The sequence below is a fragment of the Neodiprion fabricii genome, chromosome 2, assembly GCF_021155785.1.
Source record: "Neodiprion fabricii isolate iyNeoFabr1 chromosome 2, iyNeoFabr1.1, whole genome shotgun sequence".
NCBI lineage: Eukaryota > Metazoa > Arthropoda > Insecta > Hymenoptera > Diprionidae > Neodiprion > Neodiprion fabricii.
Window position 1 is genome coordinate 35275742 of NC_060240.1, and position 19833 is coordinate 35295574.

At 41.5% G+C, this 19833-nt stretch overlaps 1 protein-coding gene across 7 annotated transcripts in view; it reads right to left on the reverse strand.

The window, feature by feature from the left end:
- Positions 1 to 5617: 5617 nt before the first annotated feature.
- LOC124174990 (gamma-aminobutyric acid receptor subunit beta) overlaps positions 5618 to 19833 on the reverse strand; it is an 85255-nt gene continuing 71039 nt past the window's right edge. For 3 of the 7 annotated variants that reach the window (XM_046554763.1, XM_046554762.1, XM_046554764.1), the window contains exons 7-10: positions 16559 to 16843; positions 12870 to 13018; positions 7783 to 7924; positions 5618 to 7421 (exon numbers count right to left, since the gene is read on the reverse strand). In XM_046554763.1, coding sequence (XP_046410719.1) covers positions 7276 to 7421; positions 7783 to 7924; positions 12870 to 13018; positions 16559 to 16843 — 722 coding nt within the window. In that variant the 3' untranslated portion in view covers positions 5618 to 7275. Of the gene's footprint in view, positions 7422 to 7782; positions 7946 to 12869; positions 13019 to 16558; positions 16844 to 19833 lie in introns of all 7 variants that reach the window. The other 4 variants (XM_046554761.1, XM_046554760.1, XM_046554759.1 and 1 more) reach the window with 2 other exon arrangements.

The following is a 19833-nucleotide window of genomic DNA, read 5'->3' on the forward strand; positions in this document are numbered from 1 at the left end:
GTCAATGAATATTGTATGTCATGTACGAGTATAGCTATGCGATTCTACGAGGATAACGGTTTGCGAAGTATCAAAATGAAATTAGATGTAATATTACTATATTAGTACGACTCTGCCCTGCTCTACTATTCCCGTATAAAGGAGTGGGTAAAAAGTTAAATTAAAAATCTAGTATACGTTGTATAAGTTACGGGTGCACGATTGTAGGTAAATCATCGAGTACCGATGACATTAATAAGAATTGTAATGACAATAACTAACTGATGATGATAACCGTAACAATGATAATAACGATAATAATAATAATAATAATAATAATAATAATAATAATAATAATAATAAGAACAACAACAACAACAATAATAATAACAACAATAACAATGACAATGGCAATGACGATGACGATGACGATGATGATGACGATAATCTTTACTTACAGTAGGTACACTTACAATTACAGTATATTGCAAGTTGTTTTTTTTCTCTTTTTTAGTGAATAGTGCATCGTGTGTCTTTATTGTTAAGTAGTCAATTAATAATTCAGTTACGAATATAGATAAGGTGTTAATATTACGTCTCTCTTCCATTTATCGTTATTCATTATATACTTACATCATTATATACTATAACTTATACTTAATTAATAATTACTTAGTACGTATTGAGTACTTTATCGTTAGTTTACTTTTATGATGTACTCGTTCAATACCACTACTCTGTATGTTAGTTTATATTGTTTAAAAGTTTTTGTTTATACATATAAATATGTGTATATATATATATATATATATATATATATATATATATATATATATATATATATTATTATTAATATTAATTGTGTTTTTTTTTTTTGAAACGTATAAGTCGCGATAGTTTTTTTTTTGGTTGCTTCTATGCGTACGTGTGTGTGTGTGTGTGTGCGTGTGTATCTGTACGTTGGCGTGAGTTTTTTTTTCTCACGACAGCAGCGGAGTCCTGAATCAATTTTAATCGCTTGTTATCGCTATTCATTCTCGTAATTGGAGAAAACCATGTCGTCGTATGGAATTTCTATCGGCAGCAGTAGCTTCAAAGCGGGAATACGTTCGTCGTTCGGACGTCGCCGCTGTATTTCATGTAAGCGCAAAGATTTGAAGGATTAATCACGGTTTTAAACAAAGGGTTACAATATTGTAGAGGAATGAGAAACCATCGCTTAACACTCGTTTTGAAATTACGGGACAATGAATAATACCGATTACAATTTTCAGTCAAAAACGTATCGAACAGTCGACGCCGATACTATAAAATAACAGATTTAAATGTTCGATTTCTTTTTTTTTCTTCATCGCTTCGTGAACTCGCGACGGAAATTATCGGAATGATACGACTTGTGATTAGGAAAAATTTTGGGATTAATTTCATTCTACCTTTCTATCGATGGCTCAATGCGACTAAAATACACGAGGTTGGCGGTTGTGTTGCCGTTACGTTATTTCAACTAGTTTTCCGTTACACGAGTTTCAATAGACGCGTCATAACTTTGTCGAATAAGAAAGAAACGTGATAAAAAAAAAAAATCAACTATTGATTGCTGTGTATAGTAAAAACCCAAAATTTTTCTTGCAAAAATATTTTCACCGGGTAAAAAAATAAATTAACGAACGAACATAGGTATATAATTGGTTATTATATATATATGTATATATAATATTCATTTTTTTTTTACGATGAGGGTCCTACAATTACCCTCAAACACTTTCTACTTTCATCACTATTCCGATTAATTTACAGTAACTTACACACCATATACATATATACATGTATATATGAATTTTTCAAATATACGCGCATATTTATACATGCGTGCAATCACGTATCGCGTATACGCTACAATTGTATAATATATGTATACATATATATATGTATATACACACACACACATATATATATATATATATATATATATATATATATATGTATATTATAGTTTATGGTAATGTATAATATAATTAATGAATACAATATTCTGTATAAAACTTGTATATGTACAGGATGACTAATTTAGTAGTTTAATTGCGTCGAGCGATAGGACTGACTCTTGAGATGCTTTCGTATCGTTTACTTTTACAATACACGTTCGTATTTCTTTTTTCACTTCTACATTTTCGTCACGAACGATTTTTCTTTTCGCTTTTTTTCCTCCTCTTATGTTATTACTATTATTATTACTATTATTATTATTGTTGTTGTTGTTGTTGTTGTTGTTGTTGTTGTTGTTGTTGTTGTTATTGTTATTATTTTTATTATTCTTGTTATTCTTGTTATTCTTATTATTCTTATTTTTATTCTTACTATTATTATTATTGTTATTATTATTCTTCTTTTTCTTATTCTTATTATTATTATTCTTATTATTCTTATTACTATTATTCTTATCTTTCTTATTATTATTATTATTATTATATTCCGATAATACAGGTGCCTGCCGTTACGGAAATCCTACGAGAGGACAGATTAGTAACTAGTCCTACTTTTGGGGTGTTGATACGCTTCATGCGAATGCTCCGAATGCTCGACTGCGGTATATGATATTACACGTACGAGTTTTGATATAAATATAGTCAAGGAAAAATGCGCGAAAAAAATTGAAGAGAAACTGGTGAATTTGAAAAATCTTCTTCCCGTCCTTTGCTGAAATATTGAGAATCGATAAATAAAAAAAATTCGCGATTGCGAAACGTACATGTGTATATATTATCTATGTATACATATATTTGTATTATAACAATATATATATATACATATATATTATATATATGTATATGAATATATTAACCGCAAAGGTAAGACTAGCTGCTCTGTACAGGTGTGGTGAAAAAGATGACCAAACGAGAGTGTAGTGTATACATTTATACAGGTATAAGGGTGAGGTGGTGGGTAAACCTCGTTATTTGGTTATCCTTTTTCTGGCACGCGCTGCATGCAACACAAATATAGACATAGACGATAGAATATATTACAGCTATTATAAAAACACTATAGGTTTCTCTTCACTCCGTCGTTATATAATTGTCATTATTATATTATATACGTATATGTATAGAGGCTCTAAAGTGGTAACAGATAAATATACTCGTCGTTTATATATCGTATGTATATATATATATATATATATATATGTATAATGTATGTATATCAGAGAAGCGGTCTAAAAATAATCAACGATCGATAATTATAATGAGTACAAAATGTGAAAGTTTACGTAGATTATATAATAATCGATATTATAATAGTGCAGACCGTATTTCTTGTATACAAAAATGGAATTCTTGTTTTTTTTTTTTTTTTTTTCATTCTCTCTCGTCATCTTTTTCTCTTCTTTTATTTTCATTTGTTTTACTTGTTCATATACGTCATTGCATATACAGTGTATAACAATACGTATATTTTTCAATATACCTATTTCTTATACTTGAGCTGATATCCAAAATCATATTTTGGCTCACAGCCGACGACAGACCGCCGCTCTTTGCTTCATAGTCGCTTTTACACGTTCGTTATATATATATTATAATATAATACGTGTGTGTGTGTGTGTATCTGTGTTGTGTATGCATATGTATAAAGTGACGTTATAGGTATACATATAAGTAACGCAATTGCGCGGGAATTGTAAATAATAGAAGAAATATCAATTCGGGCATATATGTATGATTAATTAGGGGTTTGCGGGTAAAATGACGGAACAATGCTTTTTTTATCGGATGTTTCTAACGCGTCGATATTCCTTATTTTTTTCAGGTAATCAAGTTTACTAAATTCCGTTGACTTGCGAATCCGTTCGGAAATTCCGATCTAAAGCCATCCGTTGATTTCATCTCTGGCACAGCTTCGCGATTCTCCCACACGATACAAATATCGGTAAGTACATTGTTTATTCGCACAAGAAAGTGCATTGCAATCATCGCAGATACTCATTTTACAACACCTTTATCAACATGCGAACCGAGCCACGATTCTATGTTGAGTTCCGAATTTACCGCAAAAAATCTGTATCAAATTTTCAATCGATCGCGAAAGATTTCACGCGTCGTTCGCGATAATTAGCTGCTTGATCTTTCGCGATATTGTAGAGGACAGCCGACGAGTCTTCGCGAAATTAAACAGCCGGGGATCGCGTTCGCATCGCGGGGGGGGGATTTCTTCTCCCGTTGCGGGGGTAAAAGCAGCAGGGGTGTGTCTGGTCGATACCGTGAATGGCAAGCTTCCATCTCCCCTCCCCCTTTCGTTCCGGCGAATCGAGAGAAAGGGTGATGCGTGAATGTGCAGAGAAACGAGAGAAGAACGGATGAAATTGCACGCGTGTTGTTTGATAATGTGCGTTACTTGAGGAAGAATTATACAAGGAGCACGGTTGTTTGCAGATGAAAACCATCCATTTTCACCGGACACTAATTCCGAATTCGCACGTTCTAGGTAGACATACTACTTCGTTCACCGAGCGGGAATTATAATTTTATTATTCGAATGCGTCGAAGAATGGATTATTCTACACACGCGGAGGAACACTTTTTCGCATCGACATTTTTGCAAGCTTATCGCGAATGTTTGACGAAAGAGCGTTGCTGGTGTCTCTATAACGTATTCTGTGCATATTTCGTTGGGGATCGGATGGGTGGAATTTCGAAGCCGCTTAATAGGAGCTTGAGCTTTTTCCATTACGATAAATTCTTTGTTCCCATCGTCGAAATCGCGATCGCGGACAATAATAAGCTTTCAAGCTAGCACGCCTCGTACAACCCGGGCTTTTTTTTCCCGCGATATAATTATTTGTTCGAAATCACGAGATGATCGTGTGAGAGAAGATAGAAAAAAAAAAATAGAAACAAAAAAATTATTCCCAATAATTGACTCTCGATCGTCGCGAAGTCGAGCCAGAATTTCACCGTACAGAATGGCTTGTGTAGGTAGACACATGCAAGTAACATCGTTCGGCAAAAGTAAACGAATAAATTGACTCCGATGAAAGATAGAAAAAAAAAAAATAAAGAAATAATTAATAAACAGATTGAGCAGGGTAGGAAAAAACGGCTGAAATAATCGGAGAAAAGACCAATGGGGAAATTTTCTTCGACTTATTCCGGGTGATTATGCGGTGATTTGTGCGCTGGGATAGCGAAGGATCGAGAGGATCGACGGGATCGATTCCCTGTACATCTCAATATCTGCACGTGGTAACTTATGTGCGCTATGACGTCACGCTTTGCAATTTCTTACGACTTAATATACGCATGCAAGGTGTATGCAACGCTTCGCATTACGTTAGTTGCACACGCGCGTGTTCGAGACTCGCAACGGAGATATTAATAATAACAACAACAATAATAATAATAATAATGCTGACAGTAAGAATAATAATCGTAATGATAATGACAATATTTACGCAGTGATTGAAACGGTGAACTTATTTCTTCAATTGGATTGCAAGTGTATCATATAATATTTATGTAATTTATATACTCGCGTACCATCTCGTGAACTCGATCGTTCGCACCGGTCGGTTTTTTGCCTTCGTTATTTCACGCACGCGTTGTATCGTCTTACTTTTACGTATCGTGTTTTCTTTTTCTTTTTTTTTAATATTACGTTCTGCTTTTACTTTATCATTTCGTTACGGTGTTATGTTGGTTGTTGTTTTTGTATTTCAGCATATCAAATGCTCTCTCTTCTCTCATCCATCGCAACGGGCGAATATTCACGTAATACTATTTAATAATTAAAACACAACTCCGTCGCGATTAGGTATATACTTTTTTCACACTATAGCTAATTTCATTTTTAAGTTGTGTTTTCTTTTTGTTTTTGTTCTCATTTATCATTAATACGTTATAAATACTCGAGTATCAACTTGTCGCTAATAATAGTTTTTGTCTTTTTTTTTTTTTTCTCTGTTTTTGTTTTTCTCTCTTCATACGTATTTGTATATTATACTTAGTTTTAATATTTCGAATCAGTCTCGAACAATCAGCATGACGCAACACATGTATTACTCATTGTTCGTATATAATTATATAATATATGTATGTATATTTCGTTACAGTGAAAAAGAAAAGAAACACAAACGGAAAGATAAACGCGAATAATATCAATCAATCGTAAGAAACAAAAAAGATGTATCATCTTTCAGTTTTCACCAAGCACAGAGCTGCTCTCTCATTTGTCTTGTAATATTCACAGTGCGTCTCGTGTGTAATTAATCCGCACATATCATTCTTAAAACTCCACGGCCCACCCTGCCGCACTCATTTCTTCTCCTGTCCGTATATATTATGATTTATAATTTATTCATATTTAATATAATATATTGATTTTTCCATATGGTTTTCTTCCTATATCGCTTTCCCATCTCTTCTTATTCGTATTTATTTATTTATATACTTTTACTTCTTAATTATAATTCAGTTTTTATAATAGCGTTAGTACATAATAGTTCGGTTTTTTGTTTTTTGGAATTTTTATTTTTTTGGGTTTTTTATTTTTATCTTATAAGTGCGCTCTTAAGCCGATCAAGTGCGATCTCTTATCAAACTATTAGTGTGGCTAAATTGACGTGTTTATACCGAAGTTAAGGACTAGATATATACTGGCAATGTTTAAGGTATATGTTCGTGTTTTTTTCTTTCTTTTTTTTTTCTCTCTTTCATTCTTTACTTATTTATTTTAATTTTTTTACTCAATATTCTCCTGTTGTTGTTGTTGTTGTTGTTGTTGCTATTTATTTCTCGAGGATTTGCCGACACCGCACCGGCAGTCACGTATTACTTATATTGCGTCGTTCCTTTCGTTCCGTATTAATTAACATATTAGATTTTTACGTCATCCACCAAATTTTATCCTCCCTTTTATACGCTTCGTTTCACGTATCCTTCCATATTTCCGGCAACGCTGCTTTGCATGTAGAGTTTTCCTTCGTTCGCTGGCTCACGTTACATACTCCCTTATACTCGTGACACGAGAATCCGCTCTGCAGTTCGTGCAGTGCCCGGCAAAACTCGCAAATATCTCACAGCACGTATGTAATTACATACCTATACATACGTACGTACAGACATAGATCTATATGTATATATATGTATATGTATATGTATACATCCACATATCTATATGTATAATTAATTCACATAATTTATTCTCTCTTTCACCATATCTGCATCACTATATGTATGTACCTACGTACGCGTATGTATGCATGTATATATGTATATATGTATATACACATATTATTCTTGTTTACTTCGCTTCTTCGAGGAGCACCAGGTCGTCCGCGACGACGTCACTGATGTGCAAATAGATGATCCAGTACATCAGGTTGAAGCAGACGAAGCAAACCGGAAATACGATACGGGAATATTTGTCGATGTCCGACGGTGTGATTCCTGAAAAATTGAATATGAAAAAAATAAAAACGATAGGTTGAATATGTGATCCAGTTGATCATTTGTGGCGATTCGTGAAAATCGTCCAAGCTGCTTCAACGTAAAAGATTGACGAGTTTTCGAAATGCTCAAAGCGATCAGCTTTACTTTGTGCGATTTTATAATATTGTACGAAATATTTGATTCAACTGAAATGAAGTAATCTTTTCTTTCTCTCTCTCTCTCTCTCTCTCTCTCTCTCTTTGTGACGAGAGGTGTGCATGCGATTACGTTGAAACAAAGGATAAATAGAAGTAAAAAAAAACGACAAAAAAAAAGAAAAAAAACGAGGGTAACGACGATTCTCGGCGAGCAAACTCACCGTATAATTTGCTGATATCTTTCCCCGGATGAATGAGATGCTGGGGGGCGGGGGGCGCCTCCTCGTCGGCCCTGCCGTTTATGGTGTTCTCGAGGGTGCCGCCCTTGCTGTGAGCCTTTGGATCGTGAACTTTGAACCGCACCTCCTGGACAACACGGGACCACTTACAAGGGACACGGCAGTTCGCCGGGGGGTGTCCTTTGCCAAGGTTACCCCTTAATTTGTCGGCGGGGCATGCAACATTCAGGGAATACTACCCTACGCTACGCGGTTACGGCAAGGTCAGGGGCAAGGGTTTTTTCTCCTTCGCCAATTCTCGTTCGGCGCGAAGCTGCGATCGGCGATTTTCGCGTTACCGGCGAACATCCGTATCCTGTAATACAGCCGAGGAGCCGTTCACTCGGAAATCAAATCGCAATCATTTCAATTCGTTAGCATTGATTGCGAGTGATTTTTATCTCGTTACGTCCGATTTTCAATCATTTCTATAAATGTTATCCCTTATTTTCAACGATTCACAAGCCTTCCAAGTGATTGTATACACTGGTTTTCGTAATGGGAGGGAATAGCACAAGAAATTACAAGTCACTGGAAAAGTTGTTGGAAATTACTTGTGGAAAATTGAAAATCGAGGAAAGCACGCGCGGTTAAAAAAATTATTCGCTGGACCAGGGAATTTCAGTGTCGGTATAGGGACGGCAAGAAAATTTCTTGCGACAGCGAGAATTCTTCTAGTTTAACTTGCGAGTTCGCTATATTGAAAAGCCCACTTGGCTGAGCTTGCAAAGTCGCCGTTATTGCAATGAGAATTCTTCACGTCTCTGTGTTAGCACTAGTATTGCGAAAGCTTTCAACGTTTTCCGCAAGACTTACAACTAGTAATTTTCCATGATTACTTCTTCATCATCCGCTTATCGTGTGATTTCGAGCGATTCGCAGTGACTCGAGTTATTTCGAGTGATTAATCCCTCTGCACTTCAAAGGGTACTCCAGTCATCCAAGTTTCCTTGATTCACAATTTGATTTCAACCGATCGAGCGATTTGAGTCAAATATCTGAACCCCCACTCCCTGAAAATAGCAGTCCGCTAACCGGCAACGAACCTAATTGCACCGGCTCGCGATCAGATAACGAAATTATCGGAGTACGACTTCTTGCTGCAGGGAAGGGAGATAAATCGAGTAGCAACTGATCGCGATGTGTTCTCGATTCAAGGGCCAATATCGTTATCTGGGATACCGTGGCGCGGCTAAAAACGGATCGTGCTGCAATATCCAGGAGGTGGGTATAATTCGCCACCGCCCCGATGCGCCGAGGTGAAACAGGCCGCGCTGCGATCAAGACGATAAACGAACGGTTCGTTATCTCCCTCGGACGTCGACGTCGACGTAACGCGGCGCCATCTCGACTGCGGTCTACGTTGCATCCCGATGCACGCGCGGTGACGTTTCATCCGCATCGTGTGTATGCGGGTACCTACGGCGTATGCCTGCCTGCAACCTTTACTTTGTACGTGTACGTAGGCAGGCGGTAATTACGAAAAACGGCGTGTTTTTATTACAGTGGCCGAGAACTGCAGGCACGTAGGTGAAATGCTTCGGCGCATGCTATTTTAACGTGAAAAAAATTATTTTCTCCCTCAACGCTGCGGAAAAGTGCATTTGAATTTTATGCATTCGTCACGCATCGGACGGAATTACTGAGGTAATTGCCTGCTTTTAGGTACAACGGAACAAGGCTAAACCGTTTTATACTGCAGATACAATTTAAGAATGAAATTGTACAAAATTTTTAATTTACAAGTAATTGAAAATTCCAGCACGAACCGGAAAATTCGGCGATGAAAAATTGTTCCTGAAATTTGTTTAACATCCGCTGTTTTTGCAATGCGTAGCAAAAATTTTGTCAGAAATTTGCGACGTGAACGTAAAAAAATCTGAATCGTTCAAGTTCATTCTTAACAATTATACCTATGTAAAGGGAAAATTAAAAAAAAAAAAAAAAAAACAGTGAATAAACAAAAATAAGAATGAAATTCGGTGCACGAAAATCGACTATGACGCGTGTAATTCCGGGTGACTAGTCCGTACATTATCTTGTACGTTACTCGGTGTCGAACTTTGGGGTAATCAAGGAACTGGAAAGTTTAATGTCTGTGCGTTGTGGATTCGACCGCGACTCTGCAGAACCCGGCGGAACCTGCAACGGTGCAGATTTCATTCCCCGTAGGGTAGGTGTGGAGTGAATAGTCGTGCTCTGCGTTCGCGTGGAAAGATCTATTGACACGTCAAGATAAGCCAATCACAACGCCGGAATAGAGTCCGCGTTATTGAACGGCATCGACAGCTATTTTACACCCGTTCCCGCTTGCACTCGCAATCAGCTGCCGTTTGAACATCGAGCGTAGAACGATAATCAGTCGCGGTGGAGAATTTTCGAATACGGGTATAAATCCATTTGACAGAATTTTAAAAAATGGTCGAAGCAAGGTTCGAGTCTGGAGTATTACAGGGTGGTCACACACTTGGAAAACCTGTAAAACCTGGAAATGTCAGGGTATTTTTAATTTTGTCGTGGCCAAAACTGAAAATATCAATTTTCTATCATGAGACTTGGATATCGCTTTTTGAAGCAACAATCGTACCTTTTTTCGTCGAGAGAACAAATTCACTTGAACTGACTTTTAACGTACATTTTTTTCTGTTATTCGAATTGAATCTGAAGCGACTATAGAGTTAATAATCTGAACGATTTAGGTTTTTGTACCTTACTAGAACTCGGAAAATGTCTGGAAAAACTGGGTCTTAGGTTCTGGAAAATCTGGAAATGTCGTGGAGTTTTTTTCCCAAAAATTTGTGGCCACCCTGAATAGGCCAGAAAAAAAAAAAAAAAAAAATTCAAAATCGGCGAAACGCGGGAATGAAAGTACACGCAGCACGGCGATGATACTTTGCATCGACCTTTGTGCGTTTCGAATTTTCTAGATTTCGTAATTCGATGAAACACATTTTCACATTTCACGAAATTTCTACGTCGCGACGCTTCCGGAATGTTATCTTACCTTAAATTTCACCCCCACCCTCGATTTTCACTTTCATTTCCGCGTTATAAATTTACAAAGAGGTGTCCGAGTCGCGATGCACCCGCTGCATCGTTTCCTAATTTTCCGTTTCCGGGGCCCGATTTCTTTCACCTGCAGCGGGCGAACGCGCAGACTGACGAAGGTTAACAAACGGGTTTTTGAGGGTGTGACTTGGTATTGATCGCCGTTCGCGGGAGGGCCCTGGCCCAGGGACGCTGCTAACTTGTTGCCAATTATTGCGGCCGCACTCGCCGAGGGAGAAACAATGCTCGCCTTTGCCGGCTAGGCTGCCAAGACGGCGAAATTAAATCCCGCACTTACGACGCTTTACAATCCAGCTGCGAACCCGACGCCGGACGTGATTTGGGATTTCCTCTCGAAGGCGTTGACCGATTCAATGCCGCGGCGGACCTTTGTTCGTTGCTTTTATTTTTTTGCCTTCTTTTTTTACTTCCACAATTACTTCCTTTCTTTTTTATATCGCAAATTTACAACTCAGGAACCATCAACGCTCTCCGCATTGAGAGAAGAAACGTCGTTGAATCAACTGAATATATGGTCACGGGTGGCGAAGTTAATACTTATTTATGCCGATTCAAGATCCGCCGGTCTAACGAAATTTTTAGTGCATTTTAACTCAATTTTGTCTTTAATATTATTAAATCAATCCGAGCAATTGAATCTTGGAATGTTTCAATCGCGCCAGATCTTACGGTATTAAGGAGATCAAGGACCCTCGTTGATCAACTGAATCCCGAGTCGTTACGCAATATGCCAATAATTAATCATCTCCTTTCAATTAATGACCCTCGTCGAGTCGCACTATCGCCATTTTCATTACCAGTTTTATGAATTCTCCACTTCACTGTAATCCCAGCCTGCACACAAATTCGTAATCACTCTACTATCTGTAGTACATATCCTAGATAATCGTACCATTTATCCGGTGCAACTAACGCTGGTTTGATTCTCATCGGCTGTTTCCTATCGTGGGATTCCCCGCTGATCGCGATTTTCCTGCGCAATCATATTTTCCCTATCAATTGACTGCGCCAGATACGCACGCGGCAATTGTATCTTCGTTTGCTGTAATAGACAGATCATGCGATTCGTCGAAATCAGTAAAGCGTCGTAAATCACGAATGCCACAATTCTTGATTCAAAAAAGCTTATAAAAGGCGATTGCGAAATAATCGCAACGGAGTATGAACGATGAAAGCGATTCCGAAACCGTACGTCTTTTCGGAATTTTTTCTCGCGACAAATCATTTACTCTCACGGACTTTATTTATATTTTCACCGTCCAGACTGTTCGTCCGCAGCTCCTGCCAACTTTATTTCTAATCTTGTTCTCCGGCCCGTCGTCGCCCGTTTTTTGTGACGATTCGTTCGATTCGGCTTTACTCCGAATCTGGGATAGTGAAAGAAAACGCGGCGATTTGATTTTTAATCGAGGTGCAATTAATTAAGCGAGGATTATTTCTACGGCACGGTTTCGAATCATTCGCTATTTTTCCCCCAACGTCGCGGATGTTTTCTCACACGGCGTAATTCACAGAACTCGCGTATAATTTACGATGTTCGTACGGTTCTCGCAACGCGTTGGGTATAAAAAAAAAAAAAGAAAAACTACGTTAGCGTAATCTCGGAAAAACCAGAACCCCGGGTGTAAACGAATTTTCCGCAGGCCTGAGAAGGCTGGCAGCGACGAAGAGTTCAGAGATCCCGTCGAGCTAATTTTTCCGTGATTTTGTTCGGCAACTTTTCTTTGTTCCCTTCGTCTCATCTCGCTCTCGGTTCTTCGCGAGCACGTCAAGTTGATTGGCAGCGTGTTTCCGGCCGAAGAGAAGAGCTTCCCGTTTGGCGAAGGAGACGCGTTTGTTCCGTGGGGCGGCTAGGGGTCGGGGGTCGGGGGCTGCTAATTCTTTCCACCCTGATGGCTCGAAGGTCAAGGGTCAAATCTTCGGATAAAGGGTCGGGCTGCGATCCCGCTTGCGCTACTCACAGTTTGTTTGGGCGCGTGGTCCCCGTGGTCACCCGGCACACCTGGAGGACCCGGGTTTTCCCGCGCCGCTTTCATGCTCTCGGCGATCTTCTGGAAACGATTTTTCCGCATCTGAATCCGCTTCGCCATGTAGCCGACGGTCGCGTACTCTGAAAAAATGGCGAGAACACACATCCGTCAGTTATTGCAAAGTCGTTTTTTGAACCGTGGCTCCAACGGGTGAAACAAATACGAGAAAAAAAAAAAAAATATCAGACAAAAACGAATTTTCATTAATCACCTGACGATTTTCATTACATTTTTTACCATTTTATCGTACAAGATTTTCTCAGCTGTTGCCTATTGTATATCTATACGACCCTCACTATCAGGGATTTTTTTTACTTTTACTTATTGCGTAGAGTGTGCAAAAAACAAAACACATTTTGGTGGGTTTCGTATTTTTTGAACCACGGGTTTAATTTTTATTGCTCTTAAAAAATATGAAAATCCAATTTTCAATTGAACAGTCCTAATGGATTGGCCTCAAATTTTCTTTATAAATTCTTTGTTGAAAAACGAAAACTTTGAGACTAAGATGGGATAATTCGTGAGAAAAATTTAAAACTAAACGATTAGGGTTATACATCAGAATATTGGGTTTTCGTATTTTTGGTAATAGGAAAAATCAAACCATGGTCCCATAAATCTAAAACTCAGTTTTGTTGTATACTAGACACCGATGGCGAGGGTCGGACGTGGGTCAGTTTGGGGTGGAATGCCTCACATATAACATGCGAGGCAAAAAGAATAACGTCGCAAGTTTAATTAAATTCTAAACTCCGGAGGCTTATCTGCAATCGATAAGTTGCGCACACACGTATGTGTACGCATATACAGTTATGATATATACACATGCACATGGGGATGTTACACGAAAACGGAAGTTGACGAAAACTCGGTAGGTACTTTCAGCCATCTCCAAAATTTACCACAACGTTTTGGTATATCAGAAAAACGATGACTGTAGCACATGGTCAAGGTGACCTGTCGAAAAAAATTCCTCCATTGAGCCGTGAATTTTTTTTCTTTCTCTTTTTGTTCGTACCCAGTCGGATTTGCCCGTAAAAATAACATTACTCGCGAACGAATTGCAGACGCGGCAACCGTAATTCCCCATGTGCAGCAAAAATGCTGTATGTGTTTGTAGCTAGGATGGCACTCCGCGCAATTACCCTAAAGCATAGCGTTATAGCCGTTGTGCCCGAGTCCTGGGAGGGAAAGAGTACGAGTAATATGAGCGAAAGACGAGCGGAGGCCGAAGGGTGAAAGCTATTCCAGGTGACAATCAAGGCGAATATAATTTGCCGGAGGACATCGGGTTAGGGGGAGAATAAAGGGGTGGTTATTTATGGAAGGAGACGAAGCGTGAAATCGCCGAGCCGTTTGTGCACCCTGCAGACCAGCGAACGTCTTTATTACTGGCTGACCGGGTCATCGGAATGGGTTTTTTATGCTCTATAAACCGTGCTGGTCCACCTCGCCTGCGGCTAAACCACCCCGCTTGCAACTCTCTTCTGCCAACCTCTGTTCTTCGTTTATTTAGCCATGTAGTTAGGTATTTCACTTGCGTCCGTCTTGTCTCACCCCCTCCTGCACGTACGAGAAGTCTACCCCTATTACACCCCTGAATTCCCCTCGTACCATACGGGAAAACTATCGGCAAAATACTAACCAAACATGCTGCTTACAACCACGCTAAGAGAAATCCGGGATTAAGCAGAAATTTTACAATTATATACATGTCGTTGCTTTTTGCAGTAAAAAACGTATGAGAAATGGAAGAAAGATTTAACAGGTTGGATCTAGTTGGAATGGCAATATTGGATGTAAAAAATTTAACATACGACATGAATCTACCTGCAGTTTACGCGATTCGGATAGAGTTACGTTTTACAGAAATCCCATCTGCGTTCCGGCAATTAACGAGTACATTTTACCGGATATCGGTACATTTTGTTTCATTGTTCACGATTGGCCGATTCCTTACTCTCTCCAACTCTGGATCATGAGACAAATTTTGATCAAAAATTGCTTTTGCGTAATATTTCTACGAAATAACTCTGTATAATGTATGGGTTTTTGCGTGAAGTAGCAATGCGGTTTGTAAATGTGATACGTGCGCATGGGATCGACGTCAGTGTGCAGGCGGTATGCGGAGAGGAAATTGAATGCACGTCAAAGTGTCGTCAAGGGTACGCGCGTCTGGGTTGCCTTTGCAGTGTTAAGCTTGGATGGTTGGTTAATAGCCGAAGGCCGGAGGAAAAGGGAACGGAGGAATGAGAAATGCCGGGTAGTCAGGCCGATGCAGCACCGTGTGTCCGATGGTATAGATGAAACGTACGAGCAACAATTTCAAATTGAATTTCACTCGTTTCCCGTACACTTTTTTCCTCCCCCTTAAATTTCCTATATCGATGGCGGATATTCGTTGCTGCGAAGAGTTTGAAAGAAAAAAGAAAACCAAGGAGGGATGTTGCTCTCGTGAAATAAGAGCGAGAGACGGAGAGAGCGAGGAATTGAAAATAGAGAAACAGGAAACGCAAAGGATAAAGAAATCGCGAATCAATTCATTCCCTCGGCTCCAGCCAGCGGAATCAATACCATTGTGCAATCGAGGCGTTCGTTTTCCGCAAGTTGAACTATTTCCTCGAACCTCGGCTATATAACCGTCCGCAAGTATATCGGTTCCATAAATCCCTGAAGAAACTCACCGCATGGTGTCCACTGGTTGGGAACAAGTCGAAGAAATTTTTTACCGAGCTTTTTCCGATCCTGCAGAACGATTGTCTCGCGGAGGAGGAATGATCAATTTGAAAAAGTGTTTCCACTCCGATTCACCGTCGCCCCGTCGCCTCGTCACCGAGTAACTCGCCGTCGCGACACCTGCACCTCGTAAATTTGAGTATACCTCGAGTGTCGGAACACGCGAGTGACGCCCACGCGACGTGGTTAAAAAGCAAAGTTTCGCCAGGGAGAGGGAAGGAGAGAGACGACGACGAGAGTCTGACTTTCTCGGGCAACGACTCGCGTCACGTGACGCAAGGGTTGGCTGCGGACAACCCTATTTTACTAATTACCCCCATCGCGGGAGGCGGATGGCCCGTAAAAATAGAAAAGCACGCTTGTATTAATCCGCACATTGCCTATTTCGCGACACTCCTTAATCCCCGCGTTGCAAGCCAACTTGCGTATATCCGATACGAGCTTAACCGAACGAACAGAAATCCTTGAAAATTTATCACCGATGAAGAAAAAGTGCAGACGGGATAACCGGCTGGATTTTTATTTCGATTTTCCCGAAAATTTTCCGTCCGTCCGTCCGTGCAGACGTGCACGTCTGTGGTTCGGCGGTTGTCTTGCAACTTTTATTCACCGCGGCTTAGCTTTTACGTTCCTGGGTGATTGCCTCGATTCGTCTCGGCTCGAAACCTGTGACGGAGGTTGGATAAAGGGGGAGTGAATTCCTCCAGGCGAACGAATTACGTCGAATCCCATCGCCGAGAAACGATTCGCAGTCTTGTCCAACAGCTCAGTTAGCTCACATGTCGTACGTCCGCTCGTGCGAGTCCTTGGACCTTGAACTCTCGAAGAGCTTGGCCTCCTTTCGCCAGCGACGCGTAATTATGCCCTTCGGCGTAAACACTCACCGAGCAGAGACGCGAAGACCATGACGAAGCAGGTTCCCAGGTAGACGTCGATGGACTTGACGTACGATATCTTCGGCAGAGCGGCGTTGGTCGAGGACATGAGGGTTGTCATGGTCAGAACAGTGGTTACTCCGAGGGCGACCCGAGCGGGGGTCGCATTTCGGTTTAGCCAAAAGCTCACCCATGAGATAATCACGATCAGTCCCGAGGGTATGTAGATTTGAATCAGGTAGTAGCCCATCGATCGTACGAACTGGATCTCGCATGCCAGCCGGGAATAGTTTCCTGAAAAGAAGACATCGCACTCGTCAGCAAAAAACGCTACGATTTATACCTACTTATGAACTATTTTCACGTCGCGCGGTCTTTAGTTATAAAATTTCGTTACATTTCGCTCGAATTTAAGGTGCAAAGTGCGCGTTGGAGTATCTGGAAGACGACAACGACGATTTGTCGTGTGATGAGAAAAAAAAAAAAAACAAATTCCTCCCGTCTCAACGTCGTTAACAATCTCCCGCTAGTTGAGTTGTACGGAAATTCCTTGCAGTAGTCGGTATTCTCTGTCCTTCTTCTTGCTTCCGGCGTCTCTTCCCTTCGCTCCTCGAAAACCTCGGCTCGGCGCCTCGCGTCGCGGCGTCGTCGTCAGCCATCCAGCCATCCACCCATCAACTCGAAGCGAATCCAAGAATTCGCCAAATGCACGTCGGCCATTACTTGTCGTGCTGCAGCCGTTGCGCTCGGAGAGTCAAGCCGAATAGTTGTGGAAGTGCACGATGTGGTGTAAGGCAATCCCCCGACGAAAGCATCGGACTTTAAAAGTGGGAACGAGTCGGGGAAGCCGAGGAGAAGTGAGAACTTCTGCGGCACCGTGTAACGCATGCATTGACCCAATCAAGGAAGATGGCTCCGCCAGGTCCATTCCTGAGGGATAAAGCGACGCGGTCCTCCTTGTTAGTCTCTGTGCATCCTGTTACACCAATGAAATTGGCTTGTTGCACCACGGCGACCGTTTGTTCCTACCGACTTCAACGTTTCGCGGTGACGGTTTGCGCCTTCTTTCATATTTCATGAGAGCGAAATAATAAAAAGGCGGGGTGTGTCAGTTGTCTGAAAAAAACGCGTCGCGGCCCTTCTCCAAACCCTTGCCCAACGCCAGATGTATCATTCTCCTTCCTCTTTCTCGCAAAATACGCTTCAGGTTTTGCTTTCACGGGGACAGAAACGATCAGCGATTCGCCCGCGGATATCTGGCTCAGAGTTTTCTTCCGGTCCTCATCGTCGCGTGACTTCAACGCTCGATCGGTCGGGAAGGAAGAACGAACGGGAGAAGAAAAATGAGGGAGAAAAAGAGCGTGCGAAGAAGGGATCTTTCGGTGCAAAAGCACCGCTCGTGAGACCGCGTAATGTACATTTTGTTTTTCTTTTTTTCGATCAGCGTTCCTCGTAATGATTTTTTGCCTGTTTCCTTTTCGGCTTTTATTTTTTGCACGTTTCTACTCGGTGAGCAAAAACTCGCAGGATATTAAAGTTTACACAATGGCGGCGGTAGCTGGCGAGGGGGGAAAAAAGTTTGGACTCTTGGCTCAAATTGGGCTCAAAACGGTATCCCTTGGCGCATCCGGGACGGGGTTCGGTGCCTACCCACTCTCGCTGTGTGCCGGGGACTAATGACTCGCGAATAGAGTTTCTTTCACTCGGGCTCAACGCTAGCCGGCCTCGCTGCCGTCGTCGACGTCGTCCTAGTCGTCATCCCCCTGATAAAGAATTCACCCCTGGAGCAGTAAGCGGCACGCTGACTGGAAGCCGGGACTCGAGGAGGCGTCGAATACACGCCACCTACCACTGCTAAAAGGTCGGAGTGCCGTGGAGGCACAGCGTTATAACGGGTGACCCAGGAAGCGTATTCAGGCTCGAGATCCGCTGATCCGTGCTGGGGATAGGCGAGAGGGATTTCGGCAATTTGTGAACCCGTTGGACCGGGATCAAAGGATTATAATTATTTTCTCCTCCTTCAATCCGATCTTCCTTCCGATCGCGCGTTCTTCTCGGATCCCTCGGGATCAACGCTTCGGGTATTAAAACGTTGGCTCCTTGATCCTTGCGCCGGTCGCCACATGACCGAGTTCCACGATGTTTAAGTAGCGGGAAAGTTAATTAATTTCGCACCAAAGCCTCATTCCGAACATTTCACTATTTATGAAAGGAGGTGCTCGGACGGATGTTTCTTTTCTTACCGTGTTATCCTTGTCAATATACTCCTCGATGCTGCAGGTATACACGTATACACGCTAATTTTATTTCCTTAGCGAAAATTCGCGCATGTATACACTAGGAATGACAAACTGAATTACATCGAATTCATCCATACATTAGCATGCATTAGCATCCGGCGGCTCTTTGCAGCAGCTTGCAGCGAGATCAGTCCTACCTCGACTCCGGGAGAATCCGATTACACTAATCACTGCAATCAGCCAATTACCCTTTGGTATCCATCAGCCTCCATTGACGCTATCGCGGCTCCAACCCCGGGAGCTCTGACGTGTCTTCTGATTAGGTACCAGGAACCAGCATCCAGGCGCGTAAAGAATGTCTTTTTTACTACCGATCGGCCGTCTTCCTTGGAATGGAATAACAGCCGTGCCGATAAACTGCGTGTGTTCCTTCACCCGAACGAGTAAATGTTTGTTTTTGCATCCGCTGCAGTTAATCGCTTCCGAAGAGCGAAACAGGCCTCGCTCCTTTCCTCCGACGTATAGCGACAGTGCGATAATGCCGCCGAAGATTAGGCGAATCTTAGTGGAAATTTCGTTTCTCTTTCATCTTTAGGGATGCTGGCTTCAGTCTCGAGTCGATGAGGGTGACGTCGACGACGACAAGGGAAGAAGAAGAGGGGGCCGAGGAGGAGGAGGAGGAGGAGGAGGAGGAGGAGGAGAAGGAGGCTGGCATTGTCGACTCGGCAACAATACCACGGGCTAATGTAAACACGTGACTCTATAAAGAGCTTGGCAATAGATGGATGGAAGGTGCGACAGTGCAGGAAGTCTCTTTTGAACGAGATTCATTAAGGACCGGGTGCCTCGGGCGAATGCACCTCGCTTCAATACATGGTTCGAAGTTCCAGGTTCGCTGCCGCGGCATCGGATTGTGAATAAATTCCACTTTAAATATTTCCCCACGTGCAGTCTTTATCCGACTCGGCTTACTCGTCCGCCGATATTCTTCAACGTCCAGCGAGACGTCGACGGGTATCCGGGATCCTGCTTCGATTCACCTAC